At 46.5% G+C, this 18,566-nt stretch overlaps 2 protein-coding genes across 2 annotated transcripts in view; one reads left to right on the top strand and one right to left on the bottom strand.

Annotated features, from left to right (window-relative positions):
• The first annotated feature begins 1,507 nt into the window (after positions 1-1,507).
• ANKRD60 (ankyrin repeat domain 60) lies at positions 1,508-11,857 on the top strand. The gene is made up of 4 exons (XM_070744560.1): positions 1,508-1,781; positions 5,333-5,463; positions 6,700-6,865; positions 11,610-11,857. Exons 1-4 carry the CDS (start codon positions 1,508-1,510, stop codon positions 11,855-11,857), a joined length of 819 nt encoding a protein of 272 aa, XP_070600661.1.
• CIMIP1 (ciliary microtubule inner protein 1) overlaps positions 5,280-18,566 on the bottom strand; it is an 80,521-nt gene continuing 67,234 nt past the window's right edge. The window contains exon 5 of the mRNA XM_070744561.1: positions 5,280-5,440. The gene's annotated coding sequence lies outside the window, so the exon portion shown is untranslated. The remainder of the gene's footprint in view (positions 5,441-18,566) is intronic.

Genomic DNA, 18,566 nt, shown 5'->3' on the forward strand with positions numbered 1-18,566 from the left:
GTTTAAGGTTGATGACTCCTGCACTAAACCAAGCTGGCTACAGGGTGCTGTATGAATGAGGAAAGCTGACTGGAGTTTGATTTTTTTGGGGATTCTCCTTGTCTTATTGGGATTATTTTGAATCATTCTGCATTTTTCGGAGTATAAGACGCACCTTACTTTTTGGGGAGGAAAATAGGGGAAAAAATCTACCTACCAGATATTCATCAGGCTAGAATCCTTGGTCTGGTCAGCTTCAGCCCATTATTTTATCCCCTGGTCAGGGCTTTAAAAATATCTCATTTGGAGAGAGTAACAATGAAAGAGCTTGCATGTGACGATAACTCATTTCTCACTTCTTGATACCTTAACCCAGAGGTCCCCAAACTTGGTAACTTTAAGAATTGTGGACTTCAAATCCCAGAATTCTGTTGGAGGATTCTGGGAGTTGGAAGTCCACAAAAAACAACAACAGAGTTGGAAGTGACCTTGGAGGTCTTCTAGTCCATCATTAGCACCTCATTGAGGAAAGAAACATTCAGAACAAGTAGAACAATGACAAAAAACCTGCAAAGATTTAGGGCTTGGAAAACATTCTTTGCAGAGAGTAACAATGAAAGAGCCTGCAAGATAAGAGCTGGGAAGATCGTTAGCACCTAGTTAGGGATGGAAAGAAACATTTGAAACAAGTAGAGCAATGACAAAAGATCTGCAAAGATTTAGGGCTTGGAAAACATTCTTTGCAGAGAGTAACAATGAAAGAGCCTGCAAGATAAGAGCTGGGAAGATCGTTAGCACCTAGTTAGGGGTGGAAAGAAACATTTGAAACAAGTAGAGCAATGACAAAAAACATGCAAAGATTTAGGGCTTGGAAAACATTCTTTGCAGAGAGTAACAATGAAAGAGCCTGCAAGATAAGAGTTGGGAAAATCATTAGCACCTAGTTAGGGATGGAAAGAAACATTTGAAACAAGTAGAGCAATGACAAAAGATCTGCAAAGATTTAGGGCTTGGAAAACATTCTTTGCAGAGAGTAACAATGAAAGCCTGCAAGATAAGAGCTGGGAAGATCGTTAGCACCTAGTTAGGGCTGGAAAGAAACATTCGAAACAAGTAGAGCAATGACAAAAAACCTGCAAAGATTTAGGAAAACATTATTTGCAGAGAGTAACAATGAAAGAGCCTGCAAGGGAAGAGCTTGAAAGATCGTTAGACCTAGTTAGGACTGGGGGGGAAAAAGCTTCGAAGAAAACTACATTCAGAGTATAAGATGCACCCAAATTTTCAGCCTCTTAGGGAGGAAAAAAGTGTGTCTTATACTCCAAAAAATATGGTATATGCTTGTTGTAAGTACTTTGATCTCCCAGGTGGCACTTGTGTGTCTTAGCTGCATCGTGACATCACATTGGCTACGTCCTAGCGACTTACCTGGTAGGCATTGTTCTTCGGTCATGACATCATTGGTTCAGGTGGAAAGTGTCTGGGGGATTCTCAGTTGGACAGACTAGCGCACCGCCGTGTTTGTAGAATGCAAAGCAAAAGGAAACTGACCCTCGGCTTAACTCCCCAAACCAGACCTGGGACAAGTTCACGTTCATTATGGCAGCGGCACTTGCGTTTAGGAGAGCTTTTATCGCCGCAATCACGGCTTTTCAATATCAAGTTACACATCATTGATACTGAAGAATTATATTTGTTACCCGAATGTAATCGGGACTTAAGTATCAGCAAACTGAAGAATCGCCTTGAGCTTTATGTTGGGATCCCAGTGAATTTCCAGCGAATTCAGTATCTGGATGAAGGTGAGCCCTCCTGTCTATGTGACAGCTATGTCCATTTACCACAATGTCCTAGTCCTCCATGTAATGTAACATTACGGGCTGAGCCAGGAATTTTTTTCTTTAATATAGAAACATAGAAGACTGACGGCAGAAAAAGACCTCATGGTCCATCTAGTCTGCCCTTATACTATTTCCTGTATTTTATCTTACAATGGATCTATGTTTATCCCAGGCATGTTTAAATTCAGCTACTGTGGATTTATCTACCACGGCTGCTGGAAGTTTGTTCCAAGGATCTTCTACTCTTTCAGTAAAATAATATTTTCTCATGTTGCTTTTGATCTTTCCCCCAACTAAGTTCAGATTATGCCTTCTTGTTCTTGTGTTCACTTTCCTATTAAAAACACTTCCCTCCTGAAACTTATTTAACCCTTTAACATATTTAAATGTTTTGATCATGTCCCCCCGTTCCCTTCTGTCCTCCAGACTATACAGATTGAGTTCATGAAGTCTTTCCTGATACGTTTTATGCTTAAGACCTTCCACCATTCTTGTAGCCCGTCTTTGGACCCGTTCTATTTTGTCAATATCTTTTTGTAGGTGAGGTCTCCAGAACTGAGCACAGTATTCCAAATGGGGTCTCACCAGCGCTCTATATAGCGGAATCATAATCTCCCTCTTCCTGCTTGTTATACCTCTAGCTATGCAGCCAAGCATCCTGCTTGCTTTTCCTACCGCCCGACCACACTGCTCACCCATTTTGAGACTGTCAGAAATCACTATAATGGACAGGCTCAAGGATTATTTGTCCAAAGGGTCTCCAGAGTAAAGATAAAAAATATACTGCTAAAAAAAAATAAAGGGAACACTCAACACATCCTAGATCTGAATGAATGAAATATTCTCATTGAATACTTTGTTCTGTGCAACGTTGAATGTGCACAACAGCATGGGAAATGGATTGTCAGTCAGTGTTGCTTCCTAAGTGGACAGTTTGATTTCAGGGAAGTTTGATTTACTTGGAGTTATATTGTGTTAAGTGTTCCCTTTATTTATTTATTTTGAGCAGTGTATATTGTTATTCCTTCTTGTTAAGTGCCATCCCAGTTGGGTTTTTAGCCTCTTTCAATCAACTGACCACTTTCTCCCTATATAGTTCAAGCAGTCTTTCTCAGCCTGGCTGGGGGATTCTGGGAGTTGAAGTGCGTAACATCATCTGGGGATAAAAATTGGGAGGCACTGCCTTACAAGCAGTTATGAACGAGTGAAATGCAAAATTGGTATTGACAAGCTTTCTGGTTCTAGCAAAAGAGTCAGAATACTTCAGCTCACAGAATTAAAAGGGGAAAGAAAGAAAGAGAAAGAAAGAAAGAAAGAAAGAAAGAGGGAGGGAGGGAGAGGAGGGAGGAAAGAAGGAAAGAAAAAGAAAGAGAAAGAAAGGAGGGGAAGAAGGGAGGAAGGGAGAGAGGGAAAGAAGGAAAGAAAGAAAGAGAAAGAGAGAAAGAGAAAGAAAGAAAGAAGGAAAGAAAAAGAAAGAAAGGGAGGGTTGGGAGGGAGGAAAGGAAGGAAAGAAGGATGGAAAGAAAAAGAAGGAAAGAAAGAAAAAGAAAGAAAGAAAGAGGGAGGGAGGGAGGAGAGGAAGGGAAGGAAAGAAAAAAAAGAAAGAAAGGAGGGGAAGAAGGAAAGAAGGAAGGAAAGAAGAGAGGATAGGAGAGAGGGAAGGAAGGAAAGAAAGAAAGAAAAAGGGAGGTGAGGGAGGAAAGGAAGGAAAGAAGGATGGAAAGAAGAGAGGGAGGGAGGAAAGAAAGAAGGAAGGAAAGAAAGAAACAGAAAGAAAGAAAGAGGGAGGGAGGGAGAGGAGGGAGGGAGGAAAGAAGGAAAGAAAAAGAAAGAAAGGAGGGGAAGAAGGGAAGAAGGGAGGAAGGGAGAGAGGGAAAGAAGGAAAGAAAGAAAGAAAGAAAGAGAGAAAGAGAAAGAAAGAAAGAAGGAAAGAAGGAAAGAAAAAGAAAGAAAGAAAGAGAAAAAGAAGGAAAGAAAGAAAAAGAAAGAAAGAAAGAAAGAAAGAGGGAGGGAGGAGAGGAAGGGAAGGAAAGAAAAAAAGAAAGAAAGAAAGGAGGGGAAGAAGGAAAGAAGGAAGGAAAGAAGAGAGGATAGGAGAGAGGGAAGGAAGGAAAGAAAGAAAGAAAAAGGGAGGGGAGGGAGGAAAGGAAGGAAAGAAGGATGGAAAGAAGAGATGGAGGGAGGAAAGAAAGAAGGAAAGAAAGAAAGAAAAAGAAAGAAAGAAAGAAAGAAAGAAAAAGAATTACACAGAACACCAGGTTTGGATCAGGCAGGGATTCTTCCTCGCCGCTACTAGTGCGGTTGTGTGCGCAGCTGTGGGTGACTGGACACCAGGCGCAAGCGGATGCTTGAGATTTGGCTCCTGTGCACGCGCGGGAAGCCAAATTTCATGCAAGGGTATACAGGTGAGATTTCGCTGAATTTTGGCGTTTTTTTGCTGCATGGAAGCAGTAAACCATAGAAAATCGGTGAAATTGCATGGCGCACAAAGTATTCTCACACAAGATTTGGCTTCCTGTGCATGCGCAGAAGTCAAATCTCACATGGGCGCACCTGCCTGTCCGCTGGTCACTTTTGCTACCAGTGCAGTGGCATCAAGTGCAGCGGTAGGAACCCAATACTGGTTTGGATATATTTGAACAAAAAACCTGTACAGTATATACCGTATTTTTTGGAGTATAAGATGCACCTTCCCACCACCAAATTTGGGTGCGTCTCCAAGTGTAGCTTTTTCGAAGCTTTTTTTCCCAGACGTAATGAGGTGGTAATGATCTTCCCTGCTCTTCCCAACTTACAGGCTTGTTTTCATTGCTACTCCTGAAAAAGGTTTTTTTCTTCCCAGATCGAAGGATTTTTTCATTGCTACTCTGAATAATTTTTTTTCTAGCCCTAAGTCTTTCCAGGATTTTTTTCATTGCTATTCCCTCTGAGTAAGATTTTTTTCAGCTGTAACCAGGGGATAAAATAATGTGCTGAAGCTGACCAGACTAAGGAGGCTAGCCAGATGAATAGCTGGTAGGCAGATTTTTTTGTCCTATTTTCTTCCCCAAAAACCAAGATGGGTCTTATACTCCAGTGTGTCTTATACTCCGAAATATATGGTCAGTACTCCAGGTTCTGTGCTAAAGATATCTGTTTATTGTTGTGTCAATCAATTCATTTTATTTAGAGACAAATGTGTGTCTTCTAATTCAGGGGTCTCCAACCTTGACAGGTTTTAAGCCTTGTGGCCTTCAACTCGTTAGGAGTTGGAGTCCACAAGTCTTAAAGTTGCCAAGGTTGGAGACTTCTGTTCTAGTTGTCTAGTCATTCACTCAATGCAACTCATCACCTGGGTTGAGTAATGAAATTTTTGCAAGCAAACAACCAAGCCCAGAGAGCACCAAGAACTTTGCAGCTCTTAGGAATTGTTGTTGTTGCTTTTTAAAAAAAACACACAATATTATTGGCATGCAATGTTTTAAGCCTACCCAGGAGATACTACTGCTACTACTTTCAGTTTGCTTCTACAGTAGATCTTGAGGATGAGTCGACGTTGAGGAAACATGAAATCGTCCCTGGAGGAACTCTCACTATGCGAATTTGGCAAGAAGATTCTTGGGGATCATTGGTGGCTGCGGCTGCAAGTGGAAAGGTCAAGAGGGTTAGTCTGAACGTTTTACAAGTACAGTGGTACCTCATCATACAAACTTAATTGGTTCCAGGAGGAGGTTCGTAAGGTGAAAAGTTCGTAAGATGAAACAATGTTTCCCATAGGAATCAATGTAAAAGCAAATAATGCGTGCAAATCCTTCAGGAAAATCCCAAACTTTAGAAGGGAGGCGAACAGAGGGCAGGGAGGAGCAGCTAAAGGGGGTGGGTGGAAGAAGCAAGGCTAAAGGGTGAGTGGGAAGGAAGAAAGGCAAGGGGGCGCCCCTCCCTTTTCTTTCTTCAAAAGACACCGTTTCAGTTCCTTTGCAAGCACGTTGTTCTCTACAAAATTTTTCCTCCCCCAAGCTGCCCCTCCCTCCTCCCTTTTCTTTCTTCAAAAGACACCCTTTCAGTTCCTTTGCAAGCATGTTGTTCTCTGCAAAATGTTTCCTACTCCAAGCAGCCCCTCCCTTTTCTTTCTTCAAAAAAGGGGGGGAAAAGAAACCCCTTCATCCCAGCAGCAGCTGCTTGGGTTCGTAAGGAGAAAATAGTTCGGAAGAAGAGGCAAAAAAATCTTAAACACTGGGTTCGTATCTTGAAAAGTTCGTTAGAAGAGGCGTTCGTAAGATGAGGTACCATTGTACCTCATACTGTTCTGTAGACACCGCGGGTGCTTTTTGAAGGGCTTCCTTTGAGGCAAAGAATATTTCAGTGGTCAAAGGCGAGAAACAGCAGAATTTGGGCATAATACATCCAAAAACACTTGTAGAGTAATGGTTCTCAGCCTGTGGTCCGTGGACCCGAAGTTGTTACAGGAGGGCTGCCGGGGGGCGGGGAGGAGAAAATCCGGGATTTAAGGGGTGGGGAAGAAAGCGGGCTTGCAATTGGCCCCTTTGTTTCCCGCCTTTCCTTAAGGAACTGTTGCTGCCCTATGTTTATAGAGCAGCAACACTTCTCATTTCAAATTCCAGCGCGGAGGTCGGTCCTCCGCGCTGAATTTGAAATTTCCTGGGCTGAGAGGTAAAAACCTCTGTGCCATAGCGCACTGCGCAGCTTAGAGGGAACAGTACTAACAGACTGTTTGAAGGACTTTGTTGGATGTGAATGCTAAGAATTCACATTAGCCAAATAAAAAGGGGTTTTCTTTTGGGACAAGGATTCTGTTTGGTAATCTGGTAATTTATATCATTATGTTTCCTTTGCTTGCTTCTCCATATGGGGCCATTAACATCTGCTTCTTTATTGCTAGTTGCAAACCATAGGAGTTACACAGACCTCGGCGTTCAGCACTGCAAATTCGAGGCTAATGACGGAACAAAAGAGGAACGAATGGTTGGCGCATCGAGCATTCGTGGCTTTATTTATTACTGCTCACAGAGGCCACAGGAGGGCCATGGAGTATTTGCTCGAAAACGGTAGCATGTTAAGTTCTGAAAGGACTCCCATAATAGTCTGTGCTGATTTCTTCCCCACACAGGTAGCCCTCAAATTAAAATCATTTGTTTTGCGACCCGAAGTTACAACAGCACTGAGAAAAAAAAGACTTATGACTCTTTTTCACACTTACGACTGCTGCCGCATCCCCTTGGTCACATGATCAAAATTCAGAAACTTGGGCAACTGGATCATCTTTATAACAGTTGCAGGGTTCCCTACATGGCATTGGGTCAGAATACATCCGGAACCGCCTTCTACCGCACGAATCCCAGCGGCCGATTAGGTCCCACAGAGTTGGCCTTCTCCGGGTCCCGTCGACCAAACAATGTCGTTTGGCGGGGCCCAGGGGAAGAGCCTTCTCTGTGGTGGCCCCGACCCTCTGGAACCAACTCCCCCCAGAGATTAGAACGGCCCCCACCCTCCTTGTCTTTCGCAAATTACTTAAGACCCACCTTTGTCGCCAGGCATGGGGGAGTTAAGTTATCCTTTCCCCCTAGGCTACTACAAGTTAGGCATGGTATGTTTGTATGTTTTTTTTTATAATAGGGGTTTTTTAGCTGTTTTTATTAATTGGATTGTTCATGTTGTTTTACCACTGTTGTTAGCCGCCCCGAGTCTGCGGAGAGGGGTGGCATACAAATCCAATCAATCAATCAATCAATCAATCAATCAATAATAATGTGATCACTTTTTCTGATCTTCTGACAACCAAACGACAATGGGGAAGCCAAATTCATGTTACAACTAGGTTAAACTCAGTAGCGGGTTGCTACTGGAACGGTAAAGGACGCTGCACTGGTAGTACAAATTGAGCTGCGCACACAGCTTCAGGTCCCAGTGAGATTTTGCTTCTGCGCAAGGGGACATGGGTGCAAGAGAGATTTCGGCATGCAAAAAAATCACCGAAATCTCTCTTGTGCGCATGTCCCGTCATGAGATTTTGTTTCCTGCACATGCGCAGAAGCAAAATCTCACTGGGATGTGCACGTGCGCATGCAATTGTTGGTATGTCTCGGTATAGCTGGGCTATGAGACCTTTGACATAGACCGAGCAGAGATTAAGAAGAGTGTGGATGTGTGTGTGTTATAGCCAATAATGACACAGTTATGCTGATTAAGTACTATTTACATATACAGTGGTACCTCATGATACAAACTTAATTGGTTCCAGGAGGAGGTTCGTAAGGTGAAAAGTTCGTAAGACGAAACAATGTTTCCCATAGGAATCAATGTAAAAGCAAATAATGCGTGCAAATCCTTCAAGAAAATCCCAAACTTTAGAAGGGAGGCGAACAGAGGGCAGGGAGGAGCAGCTAAAGTGGGTGGGTGAAAGAAGCAAGGCTAGGCTAAAGGGTGAGTGGGAAGGAAGAAAGGCAATGGGGGCACCCCTCCCTTTTCTTTCTTCAAAAGACACCGTTTCAGTGCCTCTGCAAGCACGCTGTTCTACTTTTGTTAATGCAAAGCCTTTCCCCCTCCAAGCCGCCCCTCCCTTTTCTTTCTTCAAAAGACACCCTTTCAGTGCCTGCAAGCACGCTGTTCTACTTTTGTTAATGCAAAGTCTTTCCCCCTCAAAGCCGCCCCTCCCTTTTCTTTCTTCAAAAGACACCCTTTCAGTGCCTGCAAGCACGCTGTTCTACTTTTGTTAATGCAAAGCCTTTCCCCCTCCAAGCCGCCCCTCCCTTTTCTTTCTTCAAAAAAGGGGGGGGGGAAAGAAACCCCTTCATCCCAGCAGCAGCGGCTTGGGTTCGTAAGGTGAAAATAGTTCGGAAGAAGAGGCAAAAAAATCTTAAACACCGGGTTCGTATTTTGAAAAGTTTGTTAGAAGATGCGTTCGTAAGATGAGGTACCACTGTATACATAAAACAGAAAACAATCCATAAACTGCACATAGCAAGCACTAAGCAATACAAAATAAACTGCACATAGCAAGCACTAAGCAATACAATATAAACTGCATATAACAAGCACTAAGCAATACACACTTCCCCCTCAAAGTAAAGACAAAAATAAAAGAGCAATTCAGCATCATTGTAGAAGAGAGTACTGGCGCCCTCTTATGGCGAACCAGCCAAAACTCTTAAAGTGATATTTCTACTTAAATACAAGAAACTACAATAGACTGTTTAACACGGCAATCCCAAACAACCATGTACCATGTACTAACAGCAACAGACCTGGGAGACAGAGAAAGACCAGTATGTTTACCGTGTCTAAAAATGTTGGCTGTGGACAGCATGAAGCTAAAGTTGAGGTTTTTTTCAGCAAAAATGTGCCGAATGCTGCCAATATTGCCAGTGTGTTTCTCTTCGCTCTGGGTAGACTGGGCTGAAGTCACACTGGCTCGATGTTTCCTCTTTGCATGGAGTAGACTGGGCCGAAGCCACATTGGGTAGACTGGGTCGAAACTATGCGGGCTGGCCTCTTACATTTTCCAGGATGGCCCCACGGGCCGGATCCGACCACATCATAATTAATGATAATAATAATTTATTAGATTTGTATGTCTCCCCTCTCCGCAGACTCGGGGCGGCTCACAACAATAATAATAACAATATACAATGTAACAAATCTAATATTAAAAGAAAGTATTTAAAAAACCCGTCATTTAAAAAATCATGGGCCAGAACTGGTCCGCGGGCCTTGTGTTTGACTCCCCTGCCCCATACTATTTCAGACAAGTGCTCTTAGAAGCTTCTATCACTGGATTAAAGAGGATAAAAGAGATTCTACATTTTATACTTATTTATTTATTATTGTGATTTATAGACCACCCAACTCCTTATGGACTCTGGGCAGCAAAAAACAATATAAAACAAAGTAAAAACAAATCTAAAACCCTTGATACTCAAACATTCATATTCATTCAGCTGGGACAAAATGGAGTCGTTCAAAGCCATGTTTTCACGGCCTTTCGGAAAGCTAGGAGGGTGGGGATCATGCAGATCTTAGGGGGGGAGTTGGTTCCCTAGAGCCGGAGCCGCCACAGAGAAGGCCCTCCCACACGGCCCCACCAGCTGACATTGTGTAGCCAAAAGCATCCTGAGAAGGCTACTTTTGTGGGCCCTAACTGACTGCTGGGGGGGTATGTGGCAGAAGGTGGTCCTGTATATAATCTGGTCCTAAACCATGTGGTTCTTTAACCTTGAGTTGTGTCTGGAGAATGATTGGGAGCCAGTGCAGCTCACTGAGTGTTGGTGTGATGTGGATGTATCTAGGTAGAAACATAGAAGACTGACGGCAGAAAAAGACCTCATGGTCCATCTAGTCTGCCCTTATACTATTTCCTGTATTTTATCTTACAATGGATATATGTTTATCCCAGGCATGTTTAAATTCAGTTACTATGGATTTATCAACCATGTCTGCTGGAAGTTTGTTCCAAGGATCTACTACTCTTTCAGTAAAATAATATTTTCTCATGTTTTATTTATTATTTATTTATTAGTTGGACTTGTATGCCGCCCCTCTCCGAAGACTCGGGGCGGCTCACAACAAGTAAAACAGTCACAACAATCCAATTAATTAAAATATTTAACGATTTAAGAAAACCCCATGTGATAGCAAACACACACACAAACATACCATATATAAATTTAACGTGCCCAGGGGAGATGTTTAGTTTCCCCATGCCTGACGGCAAAGGTGGGTCTTAAGGAGTTTTCGGAAGGCAGGAAGAGTAGGGGCAGTTCTAATCTCCGGGGGGAGTTGGTTCCAGAGAGCCGGTGCCGCCACAGAGAAGGCTCTTCCCCTGGGACCCGCCAACCGACATTGTTTAGTTGACGGGACCCGGAGAAGGCCCACTCTGTGGGACCTAATCGGTCGCTGGGATTCGTGCGGCAGGAGGCGGTCTCGGAGATATTCTGGTCCGATGCCATGAAGGGCTTTATAGGTCATAACCAACACTTTGAATTGTGACCGGAAATTGATCGGCAGCCAATGCAGACTGCGGAGTGATGGTGAAACATGGGCATACCTAGGTAAGCCCATGACTGCTCTCGCAGCCGCATTCTGCACGATCTGAAGTTGCTTTTGATCTTTCCCCCAACTAACTTCAGATTGTGTCCCCTTGTTCTTGTGTTCACTTTCCTATTAAAAACATTTACCTCCTGAACCTTATTTAACCCTTTAACATATTTAAATGTTTCAATCATGTCCCCCCTTTTCCTTCTGTCCTCCAGACTATACACATTGAGTTCATTAAGTCTTTCCTGATATGTTTTATGCTTAAGACCTTCCACCATTCTTGTAGCCCGTCTTTGGACCCGTTCAATTTTATCAATATCTTTTTGTAGGTGAGGTCTCCAGAACTGAACACAGTATTCCAAATGTGGTCTCACCAGCGCTCTATATAGCGGGATCATAATCTCCCTCTTCCTGCTTGTTATACCTCTAGCTATGCAGCCAAGCATCCTACTTGCTTTTCCTACTGCCTGACCACACTGTTCACCCATTTTGAGACTGTCAGAAATCACTACCCCTAAATCCTTCTCTTCTGAAGTTTTTGCTAACCCAGACCTGCCAATGCAATACTCAGATTGAGGATTCCTTTTCCCCAAGTGCACCCACAACAGCTCGCACAGCTGTGTTTTGGACCCGTTGTAGTCTCCGAACACTTTTCAAGAGTAGCCCCATGTAGAGTGCATTGCAATAGTCGCATTGCAGTAGCAAATGTTAAACCCAGGCTTAGGGAATCCCAGATATATGTCTTTTATTCCTTTCCAGGTGCCGATGTGAAACTTAAAACTCCTCTGGGCAGGACAGTCCTCCACGCTGCTGTCACTTCGGGCCAGATTGAATGTATCAGCATCCTCCTTGACTGTGGAGCCAAGGTCAGCGACGAAGACAACGAAGGACACAACGCTATACAGCTGGCCCGGCTGTGGAAGCAGAAAGAGAGCGAAAGGAAGCTCTTCCGGTACAGGTGGATGAGCCGAATAGCTCGAAGCAGCCAACAGCAAAGCCTGAAATAGAAGCTAGAAGTCAAAGCAGATGTTTTAAAACTGATGGAGGGATTGAGAACGTTTTCCACATGAACTTTCCTTCAGAAATTGTAACTGTTTTGAAATACAAGACTTCATGTCTCAATTTCTCTGTAAATGAGATAGTTAATTAGTGAAGATTGGACTTAATCCCTGGATAGTTCAGTGGATTTCAAGCTGGCTGAAGCATAGACATCAAAGAGTTATTGTTAATGGCGAGTATTCTGAACAGAGACAGGTTACAAGCGGTGTGCCACAAGGGTCTGTTCTGGGTCCTATTCTTTTTATTATGTTTGTGAGTGACATAGGGGAAGGTTTGGTAGGGAAGGTTTGCCTATTTGCCGATGACTCTAAAGTGTGCAATAGGGTTGATATTCCTGGAGGGGTCTGTAATATGGTAAATGATTTAGCGTTACTAGATAAATGGTCAAAGCAATGGAAACTGCAGTTTAATGTTTCCAAATGTAAAATAATGCACTTGGGGAAAAGGAATCCTAAATCTGAGTATTGCATTGGCAGTTCTGTGTTAGCAAAAACTTCAGAAGAGAAGGATTTAGGGGTAGTGATTTCTGACAGTCTCAAAATGGGTGAACAGTGTGGTCGGGCGGTAGGAAAGGCAAGTAGGATGCTTGGCTGCATAGCTAGGGGTATAACAAGCAGGAAGAGGGAGATTGTGATCCCCTTATATAGAGCGCTGGTGAGACCACATTTGGAGTACTGTGTTCAGTTCTGGAGACCTCACCTACAAAAAGATATTGACAAAATTGAACGGGTCCAAAGACGGGCTACAAGAATGGTGGAAGGTCTTAAGTATAAAACGTATCAGGAAAGACTGAATGAACTCAATCTGTATAGTCTGGAAGACAGAAGGAAAAGGGGGGACATGATCGAAACATTTAAATATGTTAAAGGGTTAAATAGGGTTCAGGAGGGAAGTGTTTTTAACAGGAAAGTGAACACAAGAACAAGGGGACACAATCTGAAGTTAGTTGGGGGAAAGATCAAAGGCAACATGAGAAAATATTATTCTCCCATGTCTCTGGAAGGAGAGTCCATCATGGGTTTAGCTCGAGTCTTATTGGTAGGGACTGAGTTATAAATTAATATAATTATCATATTAATTAGGTACCGCCCCCTTGCTGCCCCTGTACCTCAGTTTTAAAAAACTCAGTCGAGGAAGGGACTCTGAGTTTTTTACTCCTGAGGGAGTAATCTTAAAAATGTTGATTTAATGGATTATTATTGTAATAAATGTAATATGAATGTATTGCTTTTAATCTTGTTTTTTCTGTCTTCACAGGTCATTATTTCGTTTAGGGGTTTCTGCCCTCCGCGGGCAGCGCCCCCAACGTTCTCCTCATGGGGCCTCTTCTCCCCGCGAGTACTGCCCTGAAGAGGAATGTTGAGCTGGAGATCACTGACCTCCGTGGCCATATCTAGCTTGTTCACCCCAAGTGGGAGGGGTCCGCCCCCTACCCACTTAAGGGGGCAGCAGAAAACGTTTCGGAAAAATGAGAAAAGGCTGAGCCTGGAACGAGCGGCAGGCGCGCTGCCTGGCTGAAGCCGGGATCAGTTTCGGAGCGCCTCACAGCTGATCGCTAATTAAGGGCTCAAAGCGCTCGCAGCCGAAGCCGCGGGAGAGAGCGAGCGGCCGCTGGGGACTCCAGCAGGAGAGGGGAATCCCCAAGCCTTTTTGACAGCCGCAAGTCACGGCGCCTGAAGGGCCGTGCATACAGCAATCAGGGGGACCTCACCCCCCCCCCAAGGGCGGCAGTTGGTAGCGCCCGCCATTTTACCCCAAAAAATTTGACGCGCGGGAGGAATTTCCCGCTCGAAATTTGGCGCGGTTTGGCAGGGCGCCAGGAGCCAGGCTTTTATTCTGCCCGGCAACACGCCTCATTGGCTCAGCTACTCACGTGGTGAGCAACTGTCAGGAACTAAATCTGTCATTCTGTGTGGATTCAGGCTTCGTGTAGTGATTCTGGTATAACGAATTTCTACAGTTTGTGAGTAAACGCTGCCCCATTACTCTAACCAGGATGGCTGATCAGCAGGTGGATCAGGGAGGGGAGCAAATCCAGTCTGCTCCGGCACCCCCCAAGGGTAAAGAAAGGACTTCTTCTAAGTCCAAGGCCAAGTCCTCCCAAACCTCTTCCTCTTTGAAGGAAGCTGAGAGAAAAATAAGGGCTTTAGAGCAACGCTTAGATGCAGCATTGGCCTCTCCAGCCTCAGGGGTTCTGCATATACCCCCATTCCAGCCGCTTCCAACAGCAGGGACACTGGCATTGGGAGCTCTGGGTTCTGCTACAGAGAGGGACTGGTCTCCAGACCGTCAGGCCTTACCATGCCCAACTCCACCATTGCCCTCACCTCATGCCAGATCAGAGAGGCCTGCTTCAGTCAGCCAGGCTTACTATGGGCCTTCTACTGCAACCCAGCCAACTGGGGCCCCTTCTGCATCTTTCACACCTACAGCTGCAGGGCTTAGATCCCAAGCTGATGCCTGGCAGGCCTTCCCGCCATCCCTGCAGGACATGATTGCCAACGTTTATGCGCAGGGAATGGCGGTTGGGGCTCAAAGTGTGACACCTCCATTACCGCAGTCATACCATCCCAGGGACCTTTGGTCAGCACCACCGCCCCCACCTGGGCTGGATTCACTGGCAGGAGACACTGGGCTGCTGGAAGAAGACAGTGAGCATGGGAACAATGAACTGTCTGATGATGAGTATGCCTTTCCAGAACAGCCCGCCCCCGCGGGCCTATTTAAGCCAACACTATTTAGGCTACTCTTACACAAGGTGAAACAGACCTTGGATGTGCCAGGTGCGGCAGCACCTCCGGATGCAGGCGATGGACTTAGAACTTCTGCTTCCCTGTGTAAGGAGCAGCCCAGGGAGTCCGATACTGTTCCTGCAATGGAGATCTTTTTAGAGAACATCAAGCGCACCTGGCAACACCCAGCAGCGGCCCAAGGCCCTTCAAATGTAGAGCGTCGTTTCTACACATTTGATAGCGAGATGGAGAATCTGTTACAGTTTCCGCCTGTGGACAAGCCGGTAGCCACACTGGTGTCCAATGCCGCCTTTCCTTCCGAAACGGCGGATAGTCTTAAGCCGGATGAGCGACGGGCCGAAACCCTCCTAAAGAAGGCCCATCAGATGGCGGCTTGGGCCCTACGAGCTGCATCAACGGCATCCATCTTTAATAGGGCATCCATCATGTGGCTCCAGGAGGTTCAGGCTCGAATGGGACCTGAAGATCCTCGTCTCAAACAGGATCTCAACAAGCTCCTGGCTGCGGCCGAATTTTCGGCGGACGCTACCTTGCACGCAGCGAAATTTGCCGCAAGGGGCATGGCCTCTACGATTTCTTCTCGACGCCTACTTTGGCTTCGACACTGGCAGGCGGATGCCAAGTCGAAGTGGCGCTTGTCATCTGCCCCTTTCGAAGGCACGAAGTTGTTCGGGGAGGTGCTGGAGGCTGTTCTGGTGGAGGACAAGGACAAGAGGAAGGTCCTCACCAGATCCTCTAGGCGCCAAGATCGCAATAGCACCCCGTACCGACGCCGGCAGCCATTTCGATGGGACCCAGCTTCCGGAGTTACCCAGACCTCCAGGCCTTATTCGCAGGGCCAATATGGTCAGTCCTATTCGTACCGCAACGATAGGACCTACTTTCAGGGCCGGGGCAGAGGATATCAACCGTCAAAACGGCCCTTTCGTGGTTCCAACCAGCGAGGTTTCCGTGGAGCCAAGTGACTCCACAGGGCAGGTCCCTTTGGGGGGAAAACTCCAAAGGTTTTGTACCGCCTGGACGGCCACAACCTCCGACGCTTGGATTTTGGACACAGTGACCCGAGGGCTCCGCCTCGAATTCTTACGTCTCCCACCTACCCAATTTGTGCCCTGTCCAGTACCCGCCGATGCTGCCAAGCGGGCATTGCTGGAGCAGGAGATCGCCCATCTCCTGGAGATCCACGCCATCGAGAAGGTGCCAACCCACATGGAGGGCATGGGGTTCTACTCCAGGGTCTTCATAGTACCCAAGTCATCGGGAGGTTGCAGGCTAATTTTGAACCTGAAGCGCTTAAACAGGTACGTGCTATACCGCAGGTTCAAAATGGCCTCCCTTCGCACCATACTCGCATCAATCAGAAACCGAGATCTCATGTCATCCATCGACCTGAAGGAGGCATATTTGCATATCCCCATCCATCCGGGGCACCGGAGATACCTCCGGTTTTATGTCCAGGGGAAGCACTACCAGTACCGGGCAATGCCATTTGGCCTATCCTCCGCCCCGCGTACCTTCACGAAGATACTGGACTCGCTGATCGCCTTCTTACGGTCCCGATCGATAAGAATAATCGCTTACCTGGACGATATCCTCTTACTGGCCAGGGATCTGGCGACTGCGCAAAGAGACCTACGAGCCACGTTAACACTGTTGCAGGAACATGGCTTTACAATAAACGAGGGAAAGAGTCACCTTTTCCCCACCTCCACTATTACTCATCTCGGCGCGGTGATAGATACCTCCACCATGGAGGTTTACCTGTCATTGGAACGACAACGCAACATTCAGGACTTAGTCAGCAAGTTGCAGCACCAGCGGATGGTAACGCTGGCCCTCTTATCCAAGGTGCTCGGGACACTAGTGTCATGCGTGGACATTGTTCCCTGGGCACGGTATCATTTTCGCACGCTGCAATGGACCTTACTTCCATACCAGAAACGACGGGTCAGTCATACACACAGACTGGTCATGGTAGGAAGTCGCCTACGAGCCTCCTTGAAATGGTGGCAGTCCCGGGCAATACATCGAGGGTCTCCCTTTGGCCACTTACACCGGGTCGTTGTGACCACGGATGCAAGCCTCCTTGGTTGGGGGGCACATGTGGACCGTCACGTAACTCAGGGGTTGTGGCTTCCCCAGGACTTGACCCCAACGAATATCAACTTCCTGGAGCTAAAAGCGGTCCGTCTCGCTCTGCTAACCTTCACTCCGTTCCTTCAGGGAAAGCATGTGCTGGTTCGTACGGACAATGTCGCGACCAGGGCGCATCTCAACCACCAAGGGGGGACCAGATCTCTCAGACTGATGGAGGAAACTCAGCTCCTCTTCGACTGGGCAGAGGTCCACCTGGCATCTCTCCAGGCGGAGCACATTGCGGGGGAAGCCAATACCCAGGCGGATTGGCTAAGTCGACAAACAGTGGACCCAGGGGAGTGGAGTCTAACCCCGCTGTTGTTTCAGCAGGTGACCAAAAGGTTTGGCAACCCGACGGTGGATCTGTTTGCGACTACGTACAATACTCAGCTTCCCCGGTTTTATTCCAGGTTTCCCACGTCAGGAGCCGAGGGGACCAATGCTTTACACTCCCCGTGGCCCAAAGAACTGCTTTACGCCTTCCCGCCAACGCCACTTATCCCCAAGGTGATAGAGAAGATCATAGTGGAACAGGCGGAGATCATCCTGATGGCACCCCATTGGCCACGGAGGGCTTGGTTCGCCGACCTAATGGGACTCTCAATTGTTCAACCCTGGCGGATTCCGGACGACCAGATTATCCTCACTCAGGGAGCAATCCTGCATCCGGAGCCACAGTGGTTCCATCTGACCGCTTGGCGCTTGAAGGGGACCGATTGAGAGCCTGGCATATTCCTGAGAATGTCATCACTACAATCCAGTCGGCCAGGAGGCCTTCAACGACTAGGATTTACCAGGCCACTTGGACCGCATTCGCCACCTTTTGCAGGGATAGACATCAGCGACCACAGGATGCTAGTGTGGTAGTGGTGTTGGAATTCTTACAATCCGGCCTAGAAAAAGGGCTGGCTCCCAACACCTTGAAAAGGCAGGTGGCGGCTTTGGCAACGATTGTTCGACCTGAAAATGGTGGTTCGTTGGCCCACCATACCTTGATCAGGGACTTTTTGAAAGGGGCTGCCAATAGGCACCCTCCACCAGTACGACGTTTTCCTACTTGGGATCTTACCATAGTTTTACAAGCGCTCACAGCGCCCCCATTCGAGCCGCTGAGGACGGTTCCTTTAAGGATGTTATCCCTTAAGACAGCGTTCTTGGTGGCCATTACATCGGCACGACGGGTGTCGGAACTGTCTGCCTTGTCAGTCAGGCCGGACCTTTGTACGTTTCATCCTAATAAGGTCGTTCTCCGTTTGGACCCAACGTTCATACCAAAGGTCAACACCCATTTTCACCGGACACAGGAACTTGTCCTACCAGATTTCTGCGTGCATGGGTCACATCCACTGGAGCTTAAGTGGCATAAAGTAGACGTGCGCAGAGCTGTTAAACTCTATATTAGGCGCACTGCTCCTTTTCGCAAGTCTGAGGCTCTGTTTGTCTCCTTTGGTCAACATCGATTGGGCCTCAAGGTGTCTTCGCAGACCATTAGCCAGTGGTTGAAGCTTTGTATTACAGAGGCATACAAAGCAGATTCCCGGACGTTGCCTAGTGGAATCACGGCTCATTCGACTCGTAGTGCCGCTACCTCAGCGGCATGGGCCACACAGGCATCGATAGAGGACATCTGTAAGGCGGCCACGTGGGCCTCTCCTACCACCTTTATACGGCACTATAAACTGGACACATTTGCTTCGGCCGAGGCGTCCTTTGGGAGGAGAGTTTTGCAGCAAGTGTGTGATCCTATTAGGACATGATTCAATGATAT

Source organism: Erythrolamprus reginae, chromosome 3 (genome assembly GCF_031021105.1).
Source record: "Erythrolamprus reginae isolate rEryReg1 chromosome 3, rEryReg1.hap1, whole genome shotgun sequence".
In the NCBI taxonomy this organism is placed as follows: Eukaryota; Metazoa; Chordata; class Lepidosauria; order Squamata; family Dipsadidae; genus Erythrolamprus; species Erythrolamprus reginae.